This window comes from Pocillopora verrucosa, chromosome 1 (assembly GCF_036669915.1).
Source record: "Pocillopora verrucosa isolate sample1 chromosome 1, ASM3666991v2, whole genome shotgun sequence".
Lineage (NCBI taxonomy): Eukaryota > Metazoa > Cnidaria > Anthozoa > Scleractinia > Pocilloporidae > Pocillopora > Pocillopora verrucosa.
Genome location: NC_089312.1, coordinates 26,044,718 through 26,069,986, shown reverse-complemented (window position 1 = coordinate 26,069,986; position 25,269 = coordinate 26,044,718). Strand labels below are relative to the sequence as shown.

Genomic DNA, 25,269 nt, shown 5'->3' with positions numbered 1-25,269 from the left:
TTTTCTACGGGACATATTCTCGGAGTACAGTACATATTCGTTTATATTTCGTGCAAAAGTTGTCGCAACATGCGAGTGTACAGAAAAAAAGGACTTCCTACTTCCCTTCCCTGTGCTGATCCGGTATGCTCTTTTGACGGTCACGTCATCTGGTTGTATTTTTGGTTGTGACGCGTGATCAGCTGTTTCAGCATCACGCTATGTCGGATGGCATCAAAAACCAAAGAACAATTTTTAAACTAAATAATTAACCAATGCACACTCTGAAGGTTATCAGATGGCGATGCTCCCTAAAAATAAACGCAACGTGACCTTCTCGGTTCATAGTCAGTATTTATAGGAAGTTTATATGTGTTATTGAGGGAGAGAGTTATTATTTAATTTAAGAATTGAAGGGGAAAAATGATGAGAAGCTTTCTCATTTCTGTATCAAGAGGGTACTGACGGAGTAGGTGGTACATTCCTGCATTTTCCAGCCCAAATTTTTCCCCAGATCTCATTTTCCAGTTCGAATTTATTTTTATGTTTGATATCCTCAGCTTCGATAAATTCGTTTTACCATTAGCACAATCGTGGGCTGGGTTGTTCAAAGCTGGTTTGATATAACCCAAGGTTAGTGTGAAATTTTATTTCTGATCTGAAAGCTTTAAAAAATTCAGTTAAATTATTTTTGTCTGCAGTGTTATTACCGGATGCTGTAAAAAGGAAAGTGTTTGAAAAGGGCTTCCTGAATAAAGAAAAAAAGGAACCTGGATGAAAATTTCACCATGGGTTAGCGCTAATCGGCCTTCGAACAACTAGGTCCCTGGTTTTTATGATATTCCTTTCAAGGCCTTTGACCTTCGAACGTACAAGCAAAATCATTGTCAGACAGTAGCATCAAAGATCGGATGTAAGCGCCCGGAATGGGGTTGATATGGTCTTAAATCAGACGGAGGTGTTTATAATCGAACAAAAGCGTCCGAAATCGGGCGGAAGCTTCTGAAATCAGCTGATTACGTCTAAACTAGGACAATGGCGTCCAAAGTCAGACGGAAACGTACAACTGAAATTCAACCATCTGACAACTAATGCCGCCCGGAAGAACAGCCCAAAATAAGAAGAGTGCACGATCAAATAAATTGTCTAAAATTGGACGGATTTGTCCTTATATTAATCAGTTATAAACTCGAAGGATACGTTAAGCTACTTTGAAATGAAAATTTCTTTGATATTTAGCTGAAAAGATCCGTAGACTGAAAAAAATAGCTCACTGCACAAGCGTGTTTTTTGCTTCATGTGCTTAACTGTTAATTTAATTAAAGAATCTAAATACAATGCTCGCGTTCAAATAACTCAGCGAACAAACTAATGACATTCACTTCAACATATCACGTAGAAGTTTTTTTTTTAAAAAAGAGAGAGAGCATTTTTCGATTGAGTGTCGTAAAACTATGCAAAACCAAAGCAAGCACAACAGCCATGCTCTCAGAAGAGGGAAGAATACCTCTAAAAGCCGATGGGAACTCAAAGTGAAACTGATCAAACTGCCTAAGGCGCGGAAAACGCAAGCGTCCAAGTCGAGATTGGTTTAGATTTGCATCTGATTGGTTGAGTGGCGCGAGTTTTCTGAACCAATCATAGAGCGAAGTAAAGCAAAACAAAGTAATCCGGGTTACTGGCGACACAATTGAAAATTGCTCGATCAGCGTTAAGTAATTACAGTTATTAACTTACTCGCAAGAACTAATGCCGGATATCGATTTAAGCGGTATAGAAAATGTCATATTTTTCGAACGTCCCATTTCTTTCTAGTCCTTCGTTTTCTTTTGTCTTTTGTTTTTGACTGTAACCTTAATGCTCGAGTGACTCAATAATATAGACAATATCTTACATGCCTAAACTACCATATGATATTTACAGTGATGGCACTTCAAAATTATTGAACAAAAATGTAGCCAAATGCTTTGATCGTTGAATTTTCACCTTGACCTCTTAGTTCGTTTCCACAAGAATTGGAATTGTCCATTTTATAATATTTTCCCTCGGTACCGAACCCAATTCTGGACAGCGCAGATTGATCACAATTGTCTGGACAACCAATGATTCCAATGCGAGCCTTCGCACCGGTGCCATAATCATGATCTTTGTTAATGCTGTTAAAACCTTGTATTTGGCATCCGTCCTAACAAGGGAAACAGCCCAAAGTCAGTTATGTATCAGTAATGAAAGAATTACACTTCCTAGTATCAACTTGTCCTTCATCTAGAAAGAAAAAATAAGTATTCTCGCGAGATGGACGAGGTATAAAAGCAAGTATTTTGAACATTTATACTTCTTCCTGATCTATTTTTAATTGTTTTTTTTTGTGTGTGTGCACGTGTGTCTGTCTTTTCTTGCTACTATTGCTGTTGTTGTTGTTGTTTCCAAAACGTACATTAAAAGTTCAACTGAAATCAATTTTGAGTGACTCGGCACAACATGTACAGGAAAACCGAGACACGATAATATGCAGATCAATACGAAAATTTCCCTTTCAATCAGATCTAACCGGGATTTTCAAACAACTCGGGAAATAATCATAATCATGACAATCATTGGACTGTTAACTCTTTACCTGGATTTCTGAGTTATTCAGCAGCATTTTCCACTCCGTTGCGCTCACGTTTGTCGTCTGGGAAGTTCCGTTTCCGATAACATCTCTCAAAGAAAAGCCCTCATAGTTTAGTGCAATCCAGTTTGTCTCCCCGTTTTTAGGATATTTCATGCCCAAACAGAGTCGATTGAATGGTGTAGACCAGAAGCTGCTCAGCTTTGTTTCAACGTCATCGAGGTTTGTTCCAGCAACCTCGTTGTAACCAATAGTGTTATTCCAGTATTCGGAAGAGTAGCTGAATGTTTGCTACAGCGAATTGAATGAAAAGAACAGAGTGACAGATGTTGCATCTCCCATTCAGGGGCAGACCTAGGGGAGGGGTGCAGGGGGTGCTTACCGTCCCCTTCCCCTGAGTTGACCTGTGACTTTCTAATACAACTTCACGGTTATGCAAAATCTTCTGTGTCGTGTGATTTGTACTCTCAGTAGTTCAGATTATCTTAATACCTTGTCATAGAACTTCTTCATAGTTCGCTCCCAAAATTTGTTCACGTCAGCCGTCAGTTACGTCATTCTTCAGTGGTGCACCCCATTCTGAGAAAGTTCCGGGATCCTCCCTAGCCACTTCTCAGAACGAGGCTTGCGCCAAGTTTTTCATTTTCCTCGGGCAGGTTTACACGAGTTTTTCCCAAGGTTTATACGAATCAAGGGGTAAGTTTCTAAAGAAACTGTGGTGCTGCGTCGGTGGGAGAGTATAGCAGGTAATTTAGTGTTAACAACTGGGTTGAAAACGTAAATTAGCCACCGTAAAGGGTAAAAAAGCTGACGTTTCGAGCGTTAGCCCTTCGTCAGAGCGATTGAAACGCTCGAAACGCTCGAAACGTCAGCTTTTTTACCCCTTACGGTGGCTAATTTACGTTTTCAACCCAGTTGTTAACTTTTATACGAATCAGCCAGGTTTAGGCAGTGTGTCTAAACGCGCGTAACTCCAATCTACAGGGATGATCAGGCTGGACCATAATGTTATCTATTGGGCCTGAGTAAGACTGGATGAGATGAGAGAACATACCATGCCCTTCTTCCGACTGATAATAGTAATTTAAAATCTATATTTAGTTAAAGCGCATGGTCCTTAAGCGCGGCTATACCAAAGACGAAAGCTATTCGGTTGGCGTTGATGAGACAAAAAGTTTCATGTGCGTAGTTTTGCAGCTTGCAACTCGAGGAATTTTTTTAATGTAAACAACAAAAGAGCCTCTAGCCTGGGACAAGAAAAACATTTGCGGACGAAAAAAATTTCTTATGCTATTTAGCCGTGGAATATGGTTTGGCTGAAAATACAGTATAAGGGAAATTTTTTCCGATTGAAATTATCATCAGAGTGACCTATGACATAGTGGTACAGCATCCAAAATCTTAAGCGGAAACTCAAGCATTGGCTCAACTTCTGTAGCACTCTGATTTTCCGTGTGTATAATTGATAACATTATCTTGGCCAAAGGAATTGTTGTGAAATGTTACGTACCGCTAGTTACATTGCAGAGCTAAGTAAACCAACTAGCAATCTCACAATAAGTATTCATCTGGTGGTTGAGTTATGAGTTATTCATTTATCAGAACCGCGCGCCCAGGGACCCAGAATACCTTGTGTCCATCGATTTTCATGACAAGCGTCCATCCGCCATCCCCACATCCGTGAATAGGAGTCATGTGACAGAATACATTTGCATACTTAGCAGATGAGTTAGCCCGGATGTTATAGGACCCATCCACTCGGACTCTGAAGGACAACGAAGAAAATAATGACTTTTAATACCAAATGTAAAGTTATAATAGAAAGATTTAAGTCTTCAGCACCATAATATAACCAATTACTATTACTTTGTTGGTATCAGTTGAATGTCATTACCATTATAATTTGAGTGCGTGTAATTAACTAAAAACGAGTAAATGAATTAGAAAATAAAGCCAGAAATCTGGTTTACGCACGCAGAATGAGATCTGCTGCAGTGCCGGACGCATTCAGTCTACGTGTACTGAAGGTTGTGTAATCTCAAGTTCTGATTTCAAAACAATAAGGATAATTCAGTTGGTTTAGCCAGCGCTCTCTTTACATTTTTCAACTATTTTGAGATTTTCCCATGCAGTATTAAATTATTAACAAAACCTTGAGTTAACTTTGATTCAGGTTTTGGATTTATTTTTACATTTCGAGGATCAATGGTAATGTCCTAACTACGAATTGGGGAGATTTTCGATAACAGCTCTTGCATGCCTACCCAGAATTCTCCCAGATCTCTTTGCAAGATTCGGGAAGTCTGTGGTAGGAACCTGAAATAAAAAGATAATGAGTCATATGCAGTCCAATGAAATTTTTACTCTATACTCAAATACTCATAGGGACAGGGGTGTAGGGGAACCGGGATTTAGGGGGATAGGGGTGTAGGGGGACCGCGGAGTAGGGGTCAGAGGATTCTGGTTGTGTCACAAGAACATTCACAGGATCCCCTCCCTGAGGCTCTGTAGTATTCTAATGATTCCCCCCTCATTGGTAGTTATGCTTTCATACTCCCTTTTATACTCAAGGAGGTTCACACGGGCCAATGAACGTTCAATGGGTCTGACACATTACTTATACGCATCTACTTCATTGTGATCATTGGTGATGCTGAGCACGCTCTGTCTGAGCAGTTGCAATTACATATACTCGCGTTAGGCGCATTATAACCCCTCCAATAATTTTTTCGTGATTCTATTGGCTACTCTAACCTCTAACCTCCGTCTACGTCGATATTTCTTCTCCGATTATTTCCGTTGAAAAGAAACAAAGCCAGCGGAAAAAACCAGGTGAAGTGTTTCACCTTTTAATCTTTATTACTTAACAAGAAAGGAAAAAGTACTTGTTTTGTAGAGTCCAGTGATAGCGACATTAAAAAAAAAATTTATCTCAAGTGCTGCTACGGATAGTACAAAAACGTTAACAAAATTTACTGTCAACTTACGATAGGAAAGTCTATGGGAGGGTTATGTAAAGGAGGAGGGAGGGAGGGAGGGTTATATAAATTAACCCCTTTCTGGCTTACTGGTATGTCGGTTGGTAATGATCTGTAAAAGATTTTCTACAAATTTCACGTTTGCCTCCGTAGCTTCGTTCTCGGCCACATATTAATTTTTTGGACAAATGATCTCTTTTCCGCGGACATTAACGCTTTAACTCCCAAGATCTGATTGTTAATTCTCCCCTTTAGCTGATAGACATTTCCTTGTAAATTAGTTATGAGAAATTGGTGCTAGATCAAGATAGTAGCTTTTACCTTATAAGTTTGAATATTCACATTACCTGTTTGCTGAATAATGTATGGATGTTGTAGGGAGAAGTTTTTATGTTAATCACTTCTGGGAGTTAAAGGGTTTATTTACTAAATGATTTTACCTTCGCCAGGCCTACAAGCACTCTCTGAGGTACAACTGCAGTCGCACTGACTCGAAGGCTGAACTTCTCGCGGAGGAAGAGGTTTTTTTGCTTCCTGAAAATGAATAACACAACGGTGGCATTGAGATTATTCAGGAAAAACCAGAAAAGGGATCGAGTAACGAGTATTGCAACCCATCAACTGATTAACTCACGAAGAAAATGACAAAATTTAGTAAACAGTAAATATCTACCTCCGTAGTGTAGAGTACAGGAGTACAGTTCTGGTAAGACCTCTTAATTTCGACGTGATTATCAAGAAATGGTGTAATTTAACGTCAAATTCGCCCACGCACAGCTTATTACGTAGTTTTTTCAAGATAATTCTTAAGATACCAATTTTATTTCAATCTTAACGCTAGAGTTGTCAACCTATTGTCACGTATTTTTTCGTAAAGTTACACAACCCTAACAAAAAGAGTTTCTCCATTGTATAGCTTTCTTTTTCTTCGGTTTCATAGGTAAAGAACAGTATCAGGTTTTGGGGTTGCTGTGCAACTTGAGTTTTCTTACCAAACAAGTCTTGTGTTGCCTTATGTTTGGACCGACTAGCGGCCGAGCACGAATTGCGGACTTATATTAGGTCACATGATCAATAGTACATGTTTTAGTGCGAGAGTAATTTCGTGCCAGGACCTTGGGTGCTGTGTTCATTTTGATTGTTGAAGTTTTGTGCTTTTCCTACCCGTTTATCGCATAGAAATATGTAAGTACATGTGCCTCGTTTTGCAGTTTCGCTTTCGCCCAGTGAGTTGTTAATTTAGGTTCTCGTTTTCAGTTTTTACCGTAGGTGTACGAAGATCAAGTCAAAACAACACACAATGTCAAATGGTAAAAATGTTTAAATTTAAAAGAAGGTTTACTCAATCATGGAATGACTTGTATTGGTGCGGCTACGCGTAAAAGAGTTCTCTGCATATCGTCCCCAACACCTTAGAGCCGTTGTTTTGTAACAGGACAATACGTTCTCTTGAATCACAAGCCATTGAGAACTGTAGCAGTATAAGCGTAACCAGAGAGATTTTATTTTGTTACCGCTCCTGAGTTTGAATCTTCTAAAATCAAATCATGGAAAAGTAGGGAACGCCACTCAATAAATGGTTCATTCTTAATTTACTCTATAACTTTGGCTATGATTGCGGTGTTTTTGCTAGTTACAATTTTCAGCATCGAAGTTTTACTCCTTACTCAGATACACTGAAAGATTGCAACGCACTGGCATTTCAAAATGCTCAGACGAATCGAAATGCTGCATGGAACAAAAAACATCTTAAATTTTCAACGCCAAAAACACAGGATTTGTATTCTATTCGACAAGAGAGCCAATGTTTGAGTTGAACAGCTCCAGCTTAAGGAACTGCTCTTTATTTATTGTCTGGTTGGAGGGGGAGAGGGGAGGGGAGGGGAATTCGGAGGATTTTGGTTCTGTCATGATAAAATTTAACTAATCCTCCCATAAGGCTTTGTTATATCTTATGATCGGTCCTCCCTGAAAACTATGTTATCCACTCAAAAGTCCTCCGCAGCTCCCTCCCCTAAGCCGAAAGATAATTACCGGTCCCTTCGATCAACCCACTCGGGTGTAAATACAAAGATGTGATGTGCTACTGTTATGCTGCTTCTAGATACTGCTACTCGTTGTTGGTTTTCAGGTGCTATGGATCAAAGAGTGTGAATATAGCCTTCCCTTTGAGAGTCTCTCCTTAGAAAGTCAGCAATAGTTGTAATAAGTTATCATTCATACAAACCCCCTCTGTTTGGTTCGTTAGTAAAGAGGAACGAATATTCTAAGCATCTCTTTTTTACGAATCATCAAAGATCAATTCTCTAACCAAAGAAAAATCGCCTGAGGGAGAAGATTTTTGAAACCCTTTTTCGTTCGTCAGCGCGTCAATCATTTTAACTTGAAGGTGGAATGATATTAAATTGTCAACGTTTAATGCTTGATAAAACATAGAACTTAACAGCAATCTATCATAAGTAAAGGTGAAACCACACTGAACAAAATTGTTTTCTCATCGATCCTTCTTAATTATCAGGCAATGTGCGTCCATTTTGATTGTGATTCTCAGACGAGAAACAGTGGTAAACCAACGGACATTATTACAGTGGTTTGACAGTTCAGCAACTACTTGCAAGTTGCTCTAACTACTCTGAATGCACATACAAGGAGGGAAATTCACAAAATCCTTTCGTCAAAACTCGACACTAAAAACTGCGTCTACGTTGCAGTTTTAATGATGAAGACCCCCGATTAGCGGTTAAATTTCTCAAACTTCGAACTGAAATCACTCGTATTCCGCTGAAGTGATCTGCCATTTATCACAGCTCCAAACTAATAACAGGCGCTGAAAAACCGTCTTTTGTTAACTGTGATCAATTCAACGTACCGACATATTCATCTAAGCAATTAAAATTGGAAAAGAATTGATGGACACAAAGGCGCTCTTATCAGTTTGGTTTTCTGCGCTCGGCTGTAAAAGATCATGAAAACCATAATGAAATCTTGTGTCAATGGTGTAAATTACCTCGTATCGTGATCACAGCTGATGAAAGGAAAGAGATAATTAACACGAAAATTATAAAACGTCAGAAATGTGTTTTCTGCCCGCAAGGAAATATTCAGTGAGGTGTTGATACATTGCCAATGTTTATATTTCTGTGTAAAAAAAAAAAAATTCAGCCCAGAAAAAACATATCATATCAACTTTGTGATCGAAGCAGAATACTTGAAATTATTTTTTGGTGTGACTTACCCTTATTTGATGAAAGATCATTCCTTGCATTTTGAACAGTTCGTCAGACCCGGTATATGGAGGTTGTATTCCGTGTTCGTTCAAATCACAAGACTTGAAGGACGTGTCGTAGTTGTACGAGATGCACATGGCGTCATCCTGGCAAGCTAGTGTACAACCCAGCCAGTCCTCGACTAAAAGTGTCTTCAACACAGGTGTAGCTAGATAACTATCCCGTGCAGTAAAAGAAAACGCTTCTGCGCGGGTTTTTCCGATATGAAATATCACAAAATGAAGTAAAGTAAACCAAAAAAAACCTTCAAACATACTGATTCATTTGGTTTCGTGGATGCGTACGCTCTTGCAGTTGAGTGCGTGCCTGAATGGTTTGGATATTTCGTTGCGTCCTGGTTTCACTTATAACTGATTTAAGTCCTTTTATTTTCAGTCTTTAACTGAAGCTTTGTCAAAGAAGAGTAAAGTTTTAAAGCTAACAGGAACAGGTCAGAAATTTACATTGTGTCAAGTTCGCAGGGATAACTGACAAGCCTTCCTGGCACAACTCAACGATTTCAATGAATCTATCATCACGAACGAACACTTATGAATAATTACTGACAAAATCGTTCAAACAATCCTATCAATTTTTGCCTCAAGCCTGCGACAATACGTTTTATTGCGATCATTCTGACTTAGTTTGCTTGAAATAGAACTCAGTAATTACGAACTCACGTTATTGCTGCGATTCTAACAGATTTGAAGAAATGTCAATTTTTCATTGGGAGCAAGAGTTTCAATACTCTTTACATAATATCTTAGGGCATATTGGAGACTTATTGGGTTCCTGTGCTGTTTGATCAGGTGGCCTTCTTGCGTATTCTGAAATGACATGCAGAGGAAAAGTTAATGTCAATTCAGCTAATTTCTTTGCTGTGCCAACCCACCAAAGTTTTTCCTTTACAATTACGACAAACTAGATAGAGCAGAATTCGGCACCCACAGCCGGCCAAATAAGGGCACAGCTTTGCACTGACTTAGTGGAACAGTATTTTTTAATGATTTTTCAATTAAAAAGTTCAAATGATTAGAAAAAAAATTCCGCGATTAGACTCTGAGCGAAAATGTATATTTTTAATTACGTTTACAACCGAACATCAGTTCAAATTTATTTTATCAGTCTCCATGAGAGATATAGCTGAGAAAATTTTTAGCTCTCCAGATGACCTGATACGAACAAGAATAAAGTGTGAGTCGCGTTTATTCAGTGAAGTTGTCATAGCAGTCATAACAAATTTTGCTGTTTTTTTTTCCAACTCTCTCCCTTAGTCAACATATATTCTCGGATAAGAGTGTTAAGTTCCATGGAATAATCTTAACCTGCTGTTTTTGGTTTAAGACAGTATCTGCATTAACTTTGATGACTTTGAAAAGTGACAAGCTGGTGACGAAAATCAATTCATAATGTTTGCACTAGGGAGCCAAAACTATAAACACAATTTCGAGAACAAATTAAAAGAAAGTGTGATTGAAAACTGTCTTCAAGATGATTTGCATAGAGTTAGTGAAGAAGTTTAATTTTGCAAGCGAGAGCACTTCACATAAAGACGTTTTTCCTGTGTGATATTTGAAGTTGAATACAACACCATAACATGTTTACTGCGAAGGGAAAACTCCGAGAGTGACTTACATTTTAACTTAACGAAATATATTTGTTATCGTGATTATACATGACAGAAAAAAAAAACAGGTGAATGGTCTGTAGGACGTGTGGGAAATGTTCCTGGTTTTTTTTTTTTTTTTTCAATTTTATTTCAGCTGATTTCAAACTTGTAAAGATCACTGCTACGGTGAGGAGAGGCCAGGAGAGGTTTTTTTTCACCCCTCAAAACACCGGCCACCTGACAAGTCCTGAGCTTACGTTACGTTCTATTGTAGTCCCAGACCCCATGAGGTTTTGCTGAGCTAGCAGATGCCCACGGAATGGCTCACATCAGTTCGGTGGTTACGTTCTAACACAATTCGGATAAATCTGAATCTTTCCGTTTTAAAACCGATATTAACCTTCATTGACTAAAAAGAAGCAATAGCTATGAGTTTATGTTTACGGGCTTAAATATATTTTACATTAATTCAATTATTACATAACCCACTCGTATGAGCTCTGATCATGCATATTTTTTTTCTATATCTAAAAAAACTGATAGATTACCCATTCCTTTAAATAGTTCCCTCAATCATCTCCCTACCGAGATATGACCCGGGCGTGACTGCGGATACTTATAATAAGTAACATTATTAATTCATTATTATTTCCTTTTTCACTTTTTATCAATAATTGAGCTTGCATGTTGCTTTTTCATCAAATTTCCAGTCATCTAAGGATGGACGAAGAAGCAGGGGAAAAATTAGAGAAAATTGCGCAATGATGAAAAAATAGAAATAGAAACTATGGTGAGCCATGAGCATGCATTGCTCACGCTGGCAAAATACCACGTGACATCTTTCCACTAGCTGCTCGTTGACAAGGCACCTTAAAAAGGTGTATTCTTTTAAAATCTTTCATTGTTAGTCGCACCGTCGTACCTGTACGGGTGAGCCATGTATTGGAAGTTGACTTTGCTAATTTTGGTCTCGGTATTCCAGCTTGATCATGGACGAGCTCAGCAAGGATGCTCCAACATTCCTAACAGTCTTCGGTTCGACTGTTACCCGGAAGGCGACGCAAACGAACAATCTTGTGTGAACCGTGGATGTTGCTGGGCCAAACCAACCATTGAGGAGGAGAACGTACACGTACCCCTCGATATACCATATTGTTTTTATCCAAACGACTATGGTTATCAAGTCGTGAACAAGGAGAAGACTCAAACTGGATATCTGCTGAGTCTCACAAAGAAAGGTCATCCGGGACCGTATGGAAATGAAATCGAAAATTTGGCGGTGGATGTTCGCTTCGAGACCAAAGATCGACTACATTTCAAGGTTTGAAAATTCAATTTTCCAACTCACTGAGCTCACGTTGTTGCCTCGATTTTGTTGTACATGTGGTTTAATTTCGTTCCTGTAATTAATATGTCGCGTGACCTGAGCTCGAACGTTTAATCACAGATGTTTGTCATAAACTTGTCTCGTTGTCCAAGTGTACGTGTAAGCTTGAGTTTGCATTATTGGTTACGTACAAAGTTAAATGAAAAACAAAATTGAATTAAACGGCAAACCAAACAAATTGAACAAGCTCTACTGCATTTGCTTTCAAAAAACCTTCCCATAAGAGTTAACATCTCATGATCGTCTTGTGATCACCAAGGGGTCAAACCTCATGTTTACTTTTAGATGTTGCTTCCTGTAAAGTTTTTTTTTACCAGTCTCACTCTAATGAAAAAACGAATTCCTCCACGTTACATGTAACTGTTAGACTAAAGCTGGCCCAGACTGTCAGAATCATGAAATTATATTTCAAACTGTTTTTTTTTTCAATTTTTAAGCAGTAAGGCCTCTGTTCTTTGCAAATCTCATGAAGACATGGATTTTCTTTTTTTGTATTACTTTGCCCAGAACTCACCATGTTAAATTTTGCCTCCAATAGCTACTTCAATATATGTGCTTGTTAACTGCATTGTGTAGTTTTGGGCCTTTTAAAACAAAAGGAAAGCTTGAGACAACTTGCTTTGTTTTTTTTTTTATATTAATGATGGTCCTTTTTGTTGTTAATATAAACTAAGAAGCCAAATTCAGTTGCATGTTATCAGGAAAAGCCCAATTTAATATTTCCAATCATCTGCTACCACCCATGAAGCATTGTGAATTCAGAGTGAAGATTCCTTTTTAACACTTTAACTCCCAAGATCTGATTGTATATTCTCCCTCTAGTTGTTATGCATTTCCTTGTTAATAGGTTGCAAGAATATGGTGTTAGATCAAGAAAAAACTTCTTCCTGATAAGTTTGAGTATTCTCATTACCTTTTTGTCAGATGATGAATGAATATTATAGGGGGAGAAGATACATGATAATCACTTCTCTGAGTTAAAGGGTTAAACCAGGAAGGTTTGTCAGTTTAGTTTCTCATTTAACCAATGAACAGTCAATATTAGATTTTTCTAACATTTTTGGTGTTGATTAAAAATATTTTTTCCTGTGCACTGTATGTACATTCATGGGTCATAAGCAATATATATCGAAGAAAATCTCCAGCATTTGAAATGTAAAACAATATTCTAAATTCCCCGAGCTAAAAAAGTGGGAAAGCCTGACCTCTGCGTTTCAGGTGTTAATAGCAGTCTTTAAGATTTGATTATTAAGTCTCCCCTCCAGCGGCTGGACATTTCCTTGTAATTTAATTGTAAGAATTTGGTGTTTGATCAATATAACAACTACCTGATAAATTTGAGAATTTTCATTGCCCTTTTGCTGGATAATATATGGATATTATAGAGAGAAATTATATGTTAATCACTTCTTGGGATTAAAGGGATAAATTCTTGCAGCTCCTCTCAATTTTAAAGAAGGATCTTTAAATACAGAAGAAGTCTTTTCTAACTATACTCCTCCTTTCTACTGAAACAATGCAAGTAACCTTTTTACGGCAATAATAGAATGTGTTTGCTATGTAATGTGCAATGTACATGATGGACATACATAAAATGTAATTTTCATTTTTATTTCTTCTGGTATATTTTTCCAGGTGTATGATCCAAATAACAACAGATATGAGGTTCCTATTGTGACACCAAAAGTTGAAACAGAAGCAACCTCACTGGACTATTCTGTTACTGTCACTAACTTTCCATTTGGGATTGCTGTTACAAGAAAATCTTCAGGAACTGTTGTGTAAGTTTCCTCAAAGTGAATTGTTTGTGCTCTTTGGTTACACAGTCTGTACTGCTTCGGTAATGAAATGAAGAATTGAAGACAGCTGACATGTTCATTAACCTTTTCACCTCCAAGATCTTATTAGTAATGTAATTCTCCTACTGTCTTCCATACAAATCTTAAGATGTTATTTAGAAATATTTGATATTCACTGGATCAACTAACAATCCCTTAATTGATTTCTTTTTTAATTCTCATCATTCTTCTGCTTAATATTGTAATGATATTGTAACGAGAAATTCTGTCTTGGTCACTCAGGAATTAAGGGGATAATATCTGCAAAGTGTTAGCAAGTACGTGAGCAACTATGCACAAAATTGCATGCTATGAATAAATTTTTGATAGCCCTGGGGTGTTTTTCATTCAGAGGAGTACACTTCTAAAAACCCTCTATCTATGCTTTTAAGTTTTAACAGCTCAGTTGGAGGAATGACATTTGAGAATCAGTTCCTTCAGATGTCTTCTCTGTTGCCCTCAGATGTTTTATATGGTTTGGGTGAACATTCAGCTCCATTGTTACTCGATGTCAAGTGGCAAAGAGCATCACTGTTTGCAAGGGATGTGGCAACTCCTGAGGTACGTAGAGAAACAGAATTTTTGTTAACTACTTTTGCCTCTTTTATATAATGATAATGATAGCTAGTACAAAACAGTATATGAGATGCTTTAAATTGCATTCCCCTACCCAAAATGTTAAATTAAATGGCATGGTGGCAGCTGATTATGTCAAGTGCAGTTGTTTGAGCTGGGAAAAGTGTAAAAAAGGGTTGTTTTACCTGGATTCAATTAGAATACTATTTTTTCTGAACACCGATTTTTTTCTTAGGGATTCAACTACAATTTGTATGGTGTTCATCCATTTTACGTTTCATTGGAAAGAGATGGAAATGCTAATGGAGTCTTTCTTTTGAACAGTAATGCTATGGGTATGTATTGTAACTGAGCTGGGCTTGAATTAAGTTGTTTAATATTTTAACTAATTGGTAGTTAATCAGTTGTATTGGAAACTTTTATCAGTGACATGGTTAACTCACAAACTCAAAATTCACGATTAGACACGTGACATTTGAATCTTCATTCATTAAGTTAAATGCTGAATAAAAGCATCAAAGTTCTACTCCAAAAAGGATCTCAGGGCTTCTTGTTAAAGAAACTGAGGTGCTAACTGCTTTTATAAATTCATTAGGGCAGCACTGTAATGATTCAATTTATTGTAGCTCCCTGGGTACTTATTTATTTTTGGTACTTAAGAGAGAACTTATTTGGAACAGGGTGCTTATTGGGGACAGGTTTCTTATTTCTTTTTTGAGAAACAGCAGAAAGTGAAATGGTTGATCTCAGGGTCCTTACTCAATAGGGGCACTTATTTGAATTACCAAAAAAAAATTTGAGGGGGGTGCTTAATTATTAGAAAGGGATCTCTTATTGGAAGGTCAGGTGCTAAATTAAATTATCATCATAATGTTATATGCAGAAGCAGACATATAAATTAAAGGCTCTGTGTGATGTTTCTACAAGTATCATGATAACTTATCCTATTACATCCTAAAACATTAGTATGCATGAATTCTCCTCACTGTTCTGACAAAGAGAACTTGTTTGACAATCAAGAGGTTCTTTTGCAGGTGATCATTTCCTTCATTCTCATGACTTTAATGTGTGATTCATGGTTGATGTTAATTTTAAGGATTAATTAGATGCTAGTCACTCATAGGGGTCATCAAAGGGATAAGGTTCTTGTCTAGTATGGGCCTCAAAATTCATGAAAATCATGAATCAAATCATGAAAGCACATGCTTTCATCATGTGTTGTGAACTAAACTGTTTGAATCATTCTGCTCTATAGACATTGTTCTGCAGCCTACACCTGCCATAACATTCAGGACAATTGGAGGAGTACTGGACTTTTATGTTTTCCTTGGGCCTACCCCAGATCTAGTTGTCCAGCAGTACACAGAGGTGTATTATATTTCATTGAAATTTGATAACTAGATATAAAAAGATAATTTATGAATAGTTGAAGGACTAAATAAGAACATAAAAAATGGGAATTAACTATAAACTCTGGATTGCACAGACACAATTACTTTTTAGGCAGAGGGTTTAATTGTGGCTCAAAGAGAATACTCAGGGCTAGTTATTTAAACAAAGTTTAGTTGTTGTTCAACAAAACTTGTTTTAAACTATCTTGAATTAAGATGAATCTTTTCTCTGAACAGTTTTTTTTGCGAACAGTGTCAAGAGGGCTGAAAATTGCAAGGACATTTACTTAATGAAAAAAGGACCCTCTTTCAGAGAATACCTAAGGCCCCCTGCTTGGGTAAAAAATGCTGTTTGGGTTTAACCTTGTGAAAATAACGGGCCCTTAATGTTGACATAAATTTAAAGTGGTTAAAAATCCATCTGATAAGAGACCAACAAGTAAGCTATGGAAAAGAAACATCCAGAGAAAGTCAAATATATATATATATATATATATATATATATATATTTCACATGCCACATACAGGTGAAAGGTATGATTCAGTATATGTGTATATTTTTTTTGAGAAATTGGCCCCTGTGAACTTTTATCTGGGAGGTGCACTAGTTTAAGGCCTGAATTATTTTTCAGACTTAAAATTCCTGCAAGTTATTTGCTTTACTTCTTTCTGGCTGCAAGAATCAACTTCTATTACCCATACCACCTATAGCTAACCACTAAGATCAGTACTTCTTTTTGTAAAATATTAGGTTGTAGGGAGACCAACCATGCCACCATATTGGGGTCTTGGATTTCACCTGTGTCGCTGGGGATATGGGAGTTTAAATGGAACAGAAACAGTAAATGCAAACATGAGGAGGTATGGGATTCCACAGGATGTCCAATGGAATGATATCGAATATATGGACAGACACTTGGATTTCACTGTGGATCAAAGCAAATGGAGTGGGTTGGGTGATTTTGTGAAGAAATTACATAACAACTATCATCAACACTACATACCTATTGTGGTAAGTTGCTTTTTTGTACATTTTATGAATGAGGAAAGCATAGAGAAAGGTGTTTTTTCGTCTTGTCACAAGGACATATATAGGCATCTTCAAGGGTTCTCAAGCAATCAAGTCCAATCAAGTTTACCGTAACAATCTCGTTTTCAGGTACTCATCCCAAGGAAGACGGGAAAAGGAGAGACCCTGAAATCACGTTCGTCTCGTTTTTGATATGATTACAACTATTGTTGAAATCGTCTTCTAGAGAAAGTTTTTATAATGCCAAAGATACGATTCTGAGATGCTCTTTATACCTCCCTCCTCGCTCCAGTTTCCCCTGAATCTCAGCCCATGAGCTCACTCGAGGAAATTTGAAACCCACCGCCTTGAAGCTGCGCGTAAGGCTCGCCCCTCCCCCTAAAGCATCCTTGTCAATTTCGTGAGGGAAACTCCAAAGCAGTTTTCTCAAACCGTTTGGAAGTTCATGCGGTATGTCATTAATTTTTTTCAAATTTATTTTTTTCAGGATCCAGGTATAAGTTCCGAACAACCCGCAGGCCAGTATCGACCATATGACATTGGCCGTAGCATGGGCGTGTTTGTCAGTTCATCCAGTGGTGAACCTATTATTGGCAAGGTTTGAAAACGAAGGCTTTTGTTAGTATGCCGATTTGAAAGTGGTTTTTGCGGAGGTCGAGGAGGAGCGACTTTTGATTGAGTGTCGATTAAGTAATCCAGGATTTCTTTGGTGTTGCTTCATTTCGCTCCATGATTAGAAAACTCGTTGCCACTTTCTTAGCCAATCAGATTTGTTCTTTTAATCGCTTTCACCGTGAAGGTGCGGGACACACAGCAGAGCGAGGCTCCAAATTATGTGTGCCCTTAAGAGAGGCTCTGTGAAAGTTAACAAGTACACAACGCATTGACCCGGCCAGGTCTCAAACCCGGGCCTCTCGACGCGGAGTCCAGTGCACTGACCATTAGGCTACTGCGCCTCCGAGATTCAGATTAAAACCAGTCGCTTCTTGGTCACTCAAGTTTTCCCGCGCTTGAGGGAGTTTGTTTTTCTTTTACTTTGTGGTCCCATCGGCTCCTTGTGTTTGTTTGTATTTCTATTTTCATTGGTCAGATTGGCTGCTGTGATCATTATGGTTTTTCTTTTTCGACACTCGACCAAAATAAGCTCCATAACAACTGACAAACTTATCTTCAGGGGAAGACTGCAATTAAAGCCATTGTAGAAAAAAAGTCTACTATGTGAGACAAACGATGGTACTTCGTCGCCATTATCGACAATTTAACAATTACTTTGAGAGTTTGGGATTTCAATCGCTTGATAGTCGATGATGATGAACCCCACACCAACTATCATGCATAGAAATAGAGAGAAAGTAATGAATATCACGGAATAGATAGCGAGTGGCAAAGCCAGTCGGATTGCAGTATTTGTGATAGAACGGTTGTAGATTTTCACATTGCACTCATATTCCACACAGGTATGGCCAGGAGAGACTGTCTTTCCAGACTTCACTTACCCAGTGACGCAGTCGTACTGGGATCAGATGCTGACCGAGTTCAGGGAACTCGTCGAATTTGACGGACTTTGGATCGACATGAATGAACCATCAAACTTTGTTGATGGCTCAACTAAGGGATGTCCAGAAACTTCCCTGGATAATCCACCTTATGCGCCTCACGTGTTAGGAGGCACTCTCAAAGGCAAGACCTTATGCATGTCAGCCAGACATCACAACTACTCTCATTATGATGTACACAGTTTGTATGGACTCACAGAAGCGAAAAACACAATGAGGTGATCAGAGTTTTAATAAAACCCTTCCCCACCCCCCCCCCCCGAAAAAACAAAAACAAGAACAAAAACAAACAAAAAAACACAAAAAAAAAAACAGAAAAAAGTGATAGATTACACCTTGCCATGTGTTTGTTCAGGAGTAGTTCACACTAAAATAGTCTCCTTCGCATGTCACGCAACGTGGGTGGGGAGGGGGGCACATCCTAAAGAACGGCCGTGAAGGAAGTTTAGGTCAAATTTGAAGTCCAAAATCCTGTGAGAACCCAAAACTGAAAGGGGAACAAAAAGCTTTCGTTTTAACTACATTTTCTGTTCTTTGCTTTATGACCGAAGAAGGTACAGGAAATGGAGCATATTTTCTTCATGCATGGCCAAGTTCCTAATTATTTCAAGCTTTTCTCATAGCCACTTCTCACACTAAACTGAATTAGCTTACCCCCTGTCCCAGAAACTGGCCTTACTTCAGCGGAACCATGATCTTCTTTGCGCTTTAACGTTCATTTTCTTGTTGTATTTATCAAATAGTGCGCTGGAGAAAATCCGTGGGAAGAGGAGTGTTGTGATTTCACGCTCAACATTTCCCAGCGCTGGTCTTCATGGAGGTCACTGGTTAGGCGACAACACTGCTTCGTTCAATGATTTATATCTCTCCATACCAGGTAAATGCGCGTGATTTAAATATGCTGAAAGGTTAAAACAAAATTAATTCAGAACAGCGACAATCTACGCCAGCCAAATTTGAATAATGCGACTTTGTTTTTGCTGCTAAGCCTGGTGCCTGCGCTAATCCTGAACACAAATGAAGTTTTTGGAAAGCGTTAATTTCACTGCCCCTTGTATTTTTTGACGGGTGGCATGCTGATGTTTGGGCCGGCAAGTCGCTAAACTTTTTGCACGCCCCAAAAGACGGTTGAGCATTTCTAGTGCCGGTATTGTTGGGTTTTTTTAATTTTCCGACCGCGAACGGAAGACATTTAAAGTCTTTCTTTCATTTCCGGCGCTTTTTGAATTAATCCAGCCGAACGACGACAGGCCAAGAGACACGTACAATTTATTTTCTGTTGTGGTGTTTTTTCATTAAGTTCTCTTCGGAAATCCACAGGTAAACTTGCCATACGATAGTCGTGCGTCATGGTTAAAACCCTTTTTTAAGTACCAAGTTTAGGATTGCGTTTAATTCTCTTATACTTACGTTAGCCATTATTGCCTCTTTCAAAGCGATATTGAAATCAGCCACAGATCAGAAAAGAGGATCAGTTAAGATAAATGTCTTGTATATCAGATATTCCGAACTTGTAAACTTTGAAAACTATCTTGGAAGCAACTTCCAAATAATAACTTGTCTTCGGAGAACACTCACAATGTACTGGGCAGCCTGTGGAAACTCCATTTTAGGTGACATCATCCTATAGGGAAGGGGATATTTTCAGAATTAATTTTACAACAACTGCATGCTTCTCCATTCCCAACCACTATCGAGTTTTCATTGATTTCTTCCACAGGAATATTAAACTTTAATTTGTTCGGCGTTCCCCTGGTCGGAGCAGATATTTGCGGGTTTAACGGAAACACCAACAAAGAACTGTGTGGAAGATGGATGCAACTTGGAGCTTTCTATCCATTCTCGAGAAACCACAACACCATTAAGGCCAATGTCAGTAAATTTAGAGAGAATATATTAATAGTTCAGATGCCTGTTTGTGGGTTTTATATGTATGATGCTTTTCAAAGATTTTAATCGGCGTGGCTGGCACAGGTCAGAAAAAATTTTCCAAGATCAGGGAAAAGTCAGAGAATTTCACTTTGAGTCGGGGAAAGTTTACATCTTTGTAAAAGTCGGAGGAAAATGAAATTTGAAGTAAATAAGAAGTTGTTTATCTGTCGATCTTGGCCCCCTTTATAAGGAAAGACGGTTAACACTTTCCTTTTGTGATGTCGATGTTACCAATGTATATTGCACCACTGTTTAGAACAGTTGACTCAGATTCTTGATCAGCATATCCTTCCCTTTGTCATGCAAGTTCGAGTTGGGTTATGAATATGAACACGAATGAATGAATGAATTTTTCTTCTTCCATTTCATTGTTTTATAACATTTCGCAACAGACAAGAAAGGTGTTGGATTGATATGATTTAGTTTAATGAAATATAACGACCAGCTGATTTGGATTTCCAAGAAAATCAGTCCTTCTTCCATGTAACTGAAAGGAACTATGAATTCGTGTACACTGGAAGTGCCTCGCTGAAAGTATGACTGAGGAGGATGGCTGTGTGTGGGGAACTGAGGAGGATGGCTGTGGGTGGGGGTGGGGGTGGGGGTGGGGGTGGGGGGCCATCATCAGGAATCGTTTGTGAAATTGTTAATTGGAAATTAATTGGGGGAGAGGGAAGGGAGCTGGAGGAGTTTGGTTTTTGGATCGGTCACGATAATATTTACCTACTCCCCCCATAGGATCATAAGAATATTACAGAGCCCTATGGGGGTTCATAAGGAAAAGAGAGATTATGAGAAAATCCTCCACCGCTCCCCTCCCCCCCCTCCCCCTGCGCTAAATTATGACTGGTCCCTAACTACACAACAATCCCTTTCCTCAGTCGAAACATATTTTCTTTTTCTGTTCTTAGCCTCAGGACCCTGCTGCCTTTGGAGACGACTTTGCGCATATGGCACGTGATGTGTTACTAACCCGTTATGCATTGTTGCCGTATTTGTACACGTTGTTTGCGCATTCGCACATGCGAGGAAGTGCCGTGGCTAGGCCTCTGTTTTACGAGTAAGTAAACACTGAATACCAAAATTGCTCTCACGACAGGTTTGCTTGCAGTATCAGTGTCACTTACGATTGTGTGAAAATTGAGGAATGAGGCTTATGTTTCGATCCAAAACATTCGACTCATATTTCATAATTACTGTTAATTCATTCATATTTTTTTTAACGCCAGTCAGATGTGAATGCCCCCTTTACTTCTCTCTTTTGTGTCTCATCTTAAATTTAGCCGAACCTTTAATCTGAACATTTATTTCTGTGAACAGTGTCAAGAGGGCCGGAAGCTAAGGACATTTATTTGATGAAATTAACCCTCTTATGGAGAATCCCTGAAGCCCACTGCGTGCGTCTGAGTCAGACCTCGTGTAAATAATCGGCCCTCAAAGTTTCCCCAAACTTCATTCCTTAAATTGTTATCAAATGGAAATCTGACCCTCTTTCCTTCCCGATATGTCTAGATTTCCAAGTGACAGTCAGACATATGCTATTGACAAGCAGTTCCTCCTTGGTCCAGCCTTGCTGATAACACCCGTTTTAACACAGGTATGTGCACGTGATCAACTTTAGTGTTCATGATTCTCTTCCAGTTTCTTTTGAATCGGTCAGATTCATCCACATTTAAAACAACTTATAATGTATTTAGAAGGGAAACACCCACACAATTCAATAATTAAGCACGTGATATGATTTATTTATTTATTTCAAGGGATCTACATCCGTCACTGGCTATTTTCCAGATGCCACCTGGTATGATGGAACAGATGGTTCTATTCTACAGACACAAGGGGGTAAGACTCACACGTTATCCGCCCCCTGGGATAAAATCAATTTTCACTTCAGAGGAGGATACGTGATACCAACGCAAATGCCAAACATCACCACATATTACAGGTAACGCAGCGCAATATGCGTGACAATAGATTACGAACACCTCCTTCTCGCGAAGTCATCGAAAAAAGTTAGCGCGCCGCGCGGAACTCTGGCATTTTCACTGACATTGTTTTATTTCTGGACTCGCGCGATGGACCTCGCCCAAAAGCGGGACTGCTCGGCGTCAGCGCGACAACTTCATGCCAATTTTTGGAATTAATGCCAATTTTTTAGAATTAATTCCTCGTAATCCTCAACAACTGTTGGTTCAAGGCTTTTTCTGTTTATTGCTGTGTTTGTCTGTCTATTTATTCGATTCTTTTATTTGTATCGCAGCCGTCAGAATCCATTCCAATTGACCGTCTGTTTGTCGTCGTCCGGGGAGGCCATGGGAGACCTGTTTTATGATGATGGAGAGTCTCTGGGTAAGGTTTGAACAAAAGGAAGTTCGTCCTACCAATAAGAAAGCAAAGTAGTCCCTAGTTCAGCGCAGTTAGTACACATCATGTGCTTGTTGTATGCTTTTGAGTGCTATGAATATCATTTTTATTGGTAAGTCACCTCAGGCTTGGTCTTGGTACTAATCATGCTAACCGGAGCAGCTGAGGGTCGGCCTGACTAAACAGCAAACCTGGCGTTCAAGTCTTCTCGGTTGAGCCTCTTGTTAAACTTCATATGAAATAGTTTTTTTTCTGCTGAGCTGTTTGATCTCACCAGCCACCGTGTCATTCTTAGGTGATTCGTGTTCTCCTCCAGTGCAAGATTATTTTAATTGTTTCTTTCGTTCCAGATCCTATTGTCAGTGCTCCATATTTATACGTGATATATGCAGTTTCCGAGGTCAGTGCGTAGAGAGTAATTCATTTAAATGAGGCGAAATATAATAAAGGCAAGGTTAAATGAAGCGAATGCAGCAGTTTCACTAGCGGGATGTTTGGGGGAGGGTGTCATTGCTCTTTGTTTTTGCTCCCTTTGTCCCTCCCTTTCTTCCCTCCTTTAAAAGCTTTTGGTAAGTAATCATTTTTAACACCCCCCGTTCGGTTAAAATTTATATATCTTCCGATACCATTGCTCGACTCGAATAATATGCGCCGTTAATGCGAGTTGAAGGCTCTATTTTGTGGATTCTGCTAATTTTTGACTATAGAAGAGTTTGTTTATTTTCCTGCCGAGTACACCTCCGCTGCCTTACAATTTGTTCAGTGAAATAGGAGAAGACATCGAAACAGTGTTATGGTATCAATATTCAAGACTCAACACTTTTCTTTGATTTTGTATTTTATGATTCATGAATATTCTTCTTCTCTTTGGAAATGATACTCGGCTATGGCGCAAAGTTTGTTTCAATCTTTCCTCAATGCAATTCCTCAATTGAATATTTCCTGCAGGGGACGCTTAAGGCAACAGTGGACCCCAAGAGTTCGTACCATCCCGAACCACTACTGATGAATTTGGGAGTGTTTGGTGTCTCATCAGCTCCCAAGTCCGTTACTGTGAATGATCATCCGATAGAGAGCTTCTCCTACAGCGCCTCAACTAAGGTTATTTATTAACCCCTAGTGATTAAGATCCAATTTCTCCATACAGTGTCATTGCTGAATGAAACAGTTAAAGAGAACAGTATGGAGAATACAAAAACTGATGTTAGAGACTAAAAAGTTAAGAAGTACTTGTAGCCGACAGTTTTGTGCGCACTGGGTCTCTTTGCTTGTTAAATTCTGTTCATATAATTCACTATGCACCGTACGTTTTCCTTGAGTAAGTTCTCAAAAAAAGTCAACAGAAGGTAAAGATTTGACGAGTAATGGTTGACGTGTTTGACTCGAGATTAAACGGTCAAAGTTCACTGCATTATGCTCTTGGCTTAGTACTGTGAGTAACTTTAAGTAAAAAAATTTCGGACATCTTATCATGGGATGTAGTGGTAACCAATTATAATGAAGAAATAATTCTTGTAACTGAGTCCATCAGTGCCAGGAAAAATAGAGTTATTGGGCTGGTGTTGTTGGCCAGTAAAAAGCATTTTTCTAAAGTTATGAAAAGTTTTCAGCCTCACACATATTTCGAGAAGTGAAGAAATGTGCATGTGGTTTAACAGATTGGCTTACATTTTTAGTAACTCGCTGAGCAATAGGATGATTGAACGACCAACGGATTGACAGACGGAAGAGCAGGAGGATTGAGTGTCTAACTGCTTTACTATTGTTGTGTTCTTTCTGGTTAGGTGGTTAGAGTAACCGATCTCAAGCTACCCATGGACAAAGGCTTCACTATCCAGTGGTCATGAACAAATGACGCGATCCGGCAAGGCAGCTTCAAGAAGGTCGAAGAGTTAGAATCCATTTGCGAAATAACGAATTGTATTTTTCTACAATTGAAGGAAATGATCCTGTTTTCTTGTCATGGCAGTTTTCCTGAGTCGTTCTTATTTTGGGAGAGATTTTAATCTAGCGGTCGTTCAGCAAAGGATAACTTTTCAAGTTGAAGCCCAAATCCCGAAGTTATCCAGTTTAAATGATATTATAAAAATTAAAAGTTTATTAGTTGAATTCACAATTTTGGAATTTCGTTAATGAGGCATTAGATGCCATTCTTAGGGATGAGATCTTGGTTCATTTTTTATCGATATGAATTAATATTAAAACCATTTTTTTAACAAAAAAGGGTTTTTTAAGAATTGTGACTGAAATTTAGTTTTCAATAAGGCAATTATGGCGTAGAGTTTAAAAGAATGTTCAGTTACAATGATCAAATAAAAAATTGTTTTAGTGCTTTTAGAAGATGATTGTCCCAGTTTTGTTGTAATTGGTTTAGGTGTCAGTGCACTAGAGATCGCTTATTGCACCAGCTTACAGTTTCGTGGAGTGTATAGGAGCGTATGAATGAGTTCTCTTGTTTCTGGTGGCAGTACCTTTCACCAATACGAAAAACAGGGAAATAATAGACATCTTTGGTTTGACAGTGTTCTTGTAAGTGAGAATTTCTAATTTAGACCGCACAGTACTTTTAATCGATCTGTTGACTCGAGCTCGAATGCGAAAACTGCTCTTGAGTCGTGTAAACCACGCATATGTAAAAAAGAAAGTATGAATTTGGCATTTAGGGTAGATCAGGGTAAACAACATGACAACTTAGCCAATCGGATTGTCCTGTTCTGTCAGATCCTTGAATATTTCATATCTCAGATGGGCT

At 38.6% G+C, this 25,269-nt stretch overlaps 2 protein-coding genes across 2 annotated transcripts; one reads left to right on the top strand and one right to left on the bottom strand.

The window, feature by feature from the left end:
• Positions 1–1,117: 1,117 nt before the first annotated feature.
• Positions 1,118–9,310, bottom strand: LOC131771561 (uncharacterized). The gene is made up of 6 exons (XM_059087373.2): positions 8,804–9,310; positions 6,009–6,102; positions 4,855–4,906; positions 4,220–4,355; positions 2,597–2,881; positions 1,118–2,164 (listed from the first exon to the last, which is right to left on the bottom strand). The coding sequence occupies exons 1-6, from the start codon at positions 9,107–9,109 to the stop codon at positions 1,919–1,921; spliced, it is 1,119 nt and encodes a 372-aa protein (XP_058943356.2). The 5' UTR covers positions 9,110–9,310; the 3' UTR covers positions 1,118–1,918.
• Positions 9,311–11,273: 1,963 nt separating this feature from the next.
• LOC131771560 (lysosomal alpha-glucosidase-like) lies at positions 11,274–24,859 on the top strand. The gene is made up of 17 exons (XM_059087372.2): positions 11,274–11,764; positions 13,466–13,611; positions 14,061–14,229; positions 14,480–14,579; positions 15,500–15,612; positions 16,387–16,647; positions 17,153–17,263; positions 18,123–18,439; positions 18,965–19,098; positions 19,942–20,093; positions 21,065–21,213; positions 21,666–21,750; positions 21,914–22,098; positions 22,414–22,502; positions 22,868–22,917; positions 23,466–23,618; positions 24,302–24,859. The coding sequence occupies exons 1-17, from the start codon at positions 11,381–11,383 to the stop codon at positions 24,362–24,364; spliced, it is 2,661 nt and encodes an 886-aa protein (XP_058943355.1). The 5' UTR covers positions 11,274–11,380; the 3' UTR covers positions 24,365–24,859.
• Positions 24,860–25,269: the final 410 nt, after the last annotated feature.

What these genes read in the sequence shown, in the direction of transcription:
- LOC131771561 (XM_059087373.2), bottom strand. Translation starts at nt 9,109, where the DNA reads ATGTTTGAAGGTTTTTTTTGGTTTACTTTACTTCATTTTGTGATATTT. An exon ending in TGCTTGTAGGCCTGGCGAAG is followed by an intron (nt 4,907 to 6,008) that starts GTAAAATCATTT and finishes TTTTTATTTCAG; the next exon opens with GTTCCTACCACAGACTTCCC. An exon ending in TGAAAATCGATGGACACAAG is followed by an intron (nt 2,882 to 4,219) that starts GTATTCTGGGTC and finishes AATTCGCTGTAG; the next exon opens with CAAACATTCAGCTACTCTTC.
- LOC131771560 (XM_059087372.2), top strand. Translation starts at nt 11,381, where the DNA reads ATGTATTGGAAGTTGACTTTGCTAATTTTGGTCTCGGTATTCCAGCTT. An exon ending in TTTGAACAGTAATGCTATGG is followed by an intron (nt 14,580 to 15,499) that starts GTATGTATTGTA and finishes TCTGCTCTATAG; the next exon opens with ACATTGTTCTGCAGCCTACA. An exon ending in TAACACCCGTTTTAACACAG is followed by an intron (nt 21,751 to 21,913) that starts GTATGTGCACGT and finishes ATTTATTTCAAG; the next exon opens with GGATCTACATCCGTCACTGG.